Source organism: Papilio polytes, unplaced genomic scaffold, assembly GCF_000836215.1.
Source record: "Papilio polytes unplaced genomic scaffold, Ppol_1.0 DF820889.1, whole genome shotgun sequence".
NCBI lineage: Eukaryota > Metazoa > Arthropoda > Insecta > Lepidoptera > Papilionidae > Papilio > Papilio polytes.
The window spans coordinates 896,975-901,440 of NW_013528315.1; the positions used below are offsets into that span (position 1 = coordinate 896,975).

Sequence of the window (4,466 nt, forward strand, 5' to 3'; positions counted from 1 at the left end):
TCGTTCGTTATAACATCACCTAATTATTACTGCGAGGGATACGAACGTGTGAGTTAATTGGCATTTATTTTTATTTTTACGCATGCATCCCATTTAAATAAATGTTATAAAGAATTGACATGTAAAGTTACAAAAATACGAGGATTAAATTATTTTTATTTATTAAATTGAAAGGTACACAAAAGTAGATTAATCATCTCCCCTCCCTTATCCTACTCCCGTAGGGTCGACACACCGGGTTTTTGTCCTCCAAAGCACTCTATCATCCGTCATCTCAGTCATCACTCCCTTCTTGATCATGTCACTTTTCACGCAATCCATCCATCTCTTTCTACCTCTACCTCTACCGCTGTACCCCTCCACATTCATAACTAACGTCCGTCTTGTTACATGCGATTCATCCCTTCTCATAACATGCCCATACCACTCTAACCTTTTACTCCTTATTTTCTCAACAACTAAAGAAAAACCACATAAGTAGATTATAGTTTTAATAAGTTAACATGGTGTATAGTATAACGTTAACAGTTTAAAATTTGTAAAAAATATAAATGTACATATTTTCCACGCTATATTAAAGAAAATGAGATGGATGATATACGAGTAAAAAGTCATAATAGATTTTCATATAAAGTGTTTTGAAATATCTCACCATAAGACTTTACTGCTAAAGCAATTGTACAACAAAATGCTATCTCTATTATTTAAAAGTGTATGACAGAGATGACAATATAAATGTTACTTCAAAAACCGCGCTTTTATTAAGACTAATAATGCAACATTTTGATACCACTCAGTGGTTGAACGTTTAATTGAATGAAACCATAGCGATATTTCCTATTAGTTCTAGAAACTCTAGTAATTCTCTTTCTACATTCAATTTTAATTTATAATACTCAGGGTATCGCATATTTCCAGTATGTAGTACTCATATGATGGAGTATTTTCCTCTTAACTTCCTTATTATTTCATTTGCCGCTATTAGTAACTCTTGTTTTTGTTTTATTATTCCTTAATAAAATTATAAATGAAAAAGTTTAGATAAATGGGATTATTCCCAGCCGTCACCACGCTCTGTCCCCACGTAGAGACAGAAGAGAATAAAAAGTTTCATCCGTCCCACCTTTTGCGACGAGGTGGCGGTTGGAATTTATTTTATTTCATAACAGTTCCATCTGTCACCTTATTGGTGATAGTGGGACTAAAAGGTGGGACGGGTGAAATTTTTTATTCTCACGTGGGGACAGAGCAGTGTGACGGTTGTGAATAATCCGATGAACGGATGTTTGTTAGAATTTGTAGCCTAAACGGATTAACGGATCTTGATTATTTTGGCATAGATGTATAGGCCTAGGCTGGAAGAACACATAGACACGTGGACGGAATCTGGCAAACTCTAGTTCTCTATATGAATAATTTCAATGTTTGTTAAAATATATTTTGTTTAATATTCAGATATTAAAACAATTATATTTTCGAAGCCAAAAACATTTAAAATTCCTTTATCGACTTAATATCAATTAAGTGCCGGAAAACAGTTTGATGTACTTTATTCCAAATATTTGTACATTATAAAGCGAACGGGAGTATAAATTAAATTGACTTAAAATGTAATTGAAAATTATATTTTGATGCCTTGTAATAATTTAAATATTGTTCAAAATTTTCTATTGTAAACCGCATCGTTTATTTTAATGATTTTCGATAGTAAGCCTTTAATATGGCATTAATTGAAATTTCATGATGATAATTTGTTTTCATTAATTATAATAATTATAAACTACCGGAGTATATTGTTTGATATTTCTATGTACCTTGCGTATATGGTGATCTTACACTTTTGGAGTACAATCACATTTTAAACGGAATATAGTCTTAACAAAAGCACTTTGAACGTAATCTTTCCTGAAAAAAGTCGCGTTACAAAATGTATGTGTTGAAGCGTCATTTTTATCAATATCATTGGACATATTATGTACGTATATCAGAAACTCTATTTATAAAGGCAGTCGTGTAAGGATTATTTTTTCTCAATGATTATTATCAGTTCTTCGAAAGAGGCGGATTAACAATCGCCATTTCTAAATAATTCTGTTAACTTCGCTGGCAACCTTTATTCTACGAATTAATTTCTTAACAGATTTTATCTTACCTCTACAATATGAAATACTCTTCATTATTAATGTACTAATCACCAAATTCTTATATGGTAAAAACCACAAATAACATTTTGTAAAAAAAATATTTTAATTTTGTATGGATGTTGTTTGATCAGATCATATTTTATTAGAAAGTCGTAAAACGGGAAGAGGAAAGTTTCCACTATTTTTATTTTAATGTAAAATATATATTTTTTTCAAATATGCAAAAACCTTTGTTTATTAAATATAAATAATCTGTCATTGTGAATTATGGTTGAATTTCGAACAATGCTCTTAGTTAACTTTACTTAATTAGTAATTAATAAATGTATAAGCATCACTAAAACAGTTCTCATCCATATTCTATAAGTTGACACTAACAGCACTTGAAGAATGGCTCAAGGAAATACGGTCGTAATAAAGTGATTGAATTTAAAATTGCATTTCGATTCCCGCTCCGCTTGCAGCGTAACTTAGTAACAGATAATTTAATTTGTAATCTATTGACCGGCGAATCACACCGAGACATCCATATTCTGGTGAATTTATTACTAAGTTCTTTTTATGCTTAAAAAGATCTTATAGTAAGACTTAAGAAATTCACTAAATTACTATTGAAACTTACTAAACTTATGCCAAATTACTAGAACCATTTCTAATTTCAATTGTTAGTAAAATTTACGATTTTAATGAAACAAAAGGTTCACTGTGTAACACATAATTCTGAGAAAATCCTTATACATTTCACATGTATTCTTTGTGTATAGTTTCTCGCAATGAATTTATTCCCTTTGTTATATGAATAAAGTACTTTCCTTTTATTTTAATGAAATAAATCTTTCACATATTTTAATAATGTACTAACATAAAATCTTTACAACTACTTTAAAACTATCAATAAAAATAAACAATTATAATTTGTTAATATAAACAAAGAATGTATCAATAGATTATGTGATATATGCATGTAGGCAGATAGAAATGTATGAGATAGAGATGTTAATAACTCGTTGGAAATTTCAGCATGAAACTCGTCTTATGCCGGGAATGATGTGTCTGGGAATATCGCGTGAGGAGAACCCTGTGACCCCATGTTTAGCTGTGCCGGGCGCTCCGCTCGTCATCAGCGGTCACCTTGCTGGCTTGCAGTCGTGGGGCTTCGGCTGCGGCTATCAAAACGATCTGCCCTTAGTCTACACAGATATGCGCCATTACCAACCGTATGTATTATGTATTTCCTCGATGAAGATTACGACGTACGCATAGAGTACAGTTTTTACCCTAACCACCCATCTCGCTGATCCAGCATAGCAGCGATATGTCTACATACACACATACTCTTTGGATACTACTCCCAACAGCTTTATTTAGCAATCATTATAATCGACGTTCGTGTAACAAAATTATAACGATATTTGCTTTTGACATGCGTTAATTTCTTATTTACGTCATTTTTTTTTACTTATATGAACTATAGAACTTGTAGTAAATGTAGCTGGAATGAATTAGTAAAGAGGACAGAAATTAGCATCTAAATAGGTAATAATATAAGCATATATTAGCAAAAGAATCTTCTTGGTAGCTCAAAAATTGTATAAAATACAATGCTTATCTGAAAATCTGTCTGTCTTTTTAAGTACCCTGATAGAATAAAACCTCGCGTACTAACCTAAAATATTCTCCCCTCAGATGGATTCTTCACAACGTCCCAATTCTAAGAAATCTAACTCAATACAATTTGACAGAAATGTTTCAAGCAACAAGAGCGTACAGCCTTTCCAAGTGGCTCACCTTGACAAGAGAAAATTTCGAACCTTTGTCTCTTACGTTTGCTGAGAAACCGATAGTACAAAGAAATTTGGATAGAGAGCTGGCAAAGCTAAAAGGAAAGGTCTTTGATATTAGAGATTTTATTTATTCCGGTGAATTACATTTACTGAAAAGTGAAATGTTTGAAAGTATAAGAAATAGTTCCAACCATGAACATAGAAATAGTAGTGTATTTATGTCTATGACTACGAAACCATTTTTAGATATGGACAAATATAATAATGATGAAGATTCTTCCGATTTTGAAGATAGCAAAAACTCTTCGAATAAATTAAATGCAAGTGAGTCTGATACTGATGAATCACAGTATAACGTTGTCAAGTTACAAGAATTTTATGTTTAAATTGTTAATGTAGTTACACGTGACTTTATGTTACATTTCATGTATTTAGAAGCAGAAATTTATATATCTATGCAGCTCTGCTATCTATATAGTTTCATGAATAGTTAATCGATAAGCAATTTAGGATGGTACTTGAAAATAAAACATCAATA

The 4,466-nt window shown here is 31.4% G+C and overlaps 1 protein-coding gene across 1 annotated transcript; it reads left to right on the top strand.

The window, feature by feature from the left end:
- Positions 1-6: 6 nt before the first annotated feature.
- On the top strand, positions 7-4,368 carry LOC106110087. Its single transcript, XM_013291787.1, has 3 exons — positions 7-48; positions 3,165-3,361; positions 3,831-4,368. The coding sequence occupies exons 2-3, from the start codon at positions 3,180-3,182 to the stop codon at positions 4,312-4,314; spliced, it is 666 nt and encodes a 221-aa protein (XP_013147241.1). The 5' UTR covers positions 7-48; positions 3,165-3,179; the 3' UTR covers positions 4,315-4,368.
- Positions 4,369-4,466: the final 98 nt, after the last annotated feature.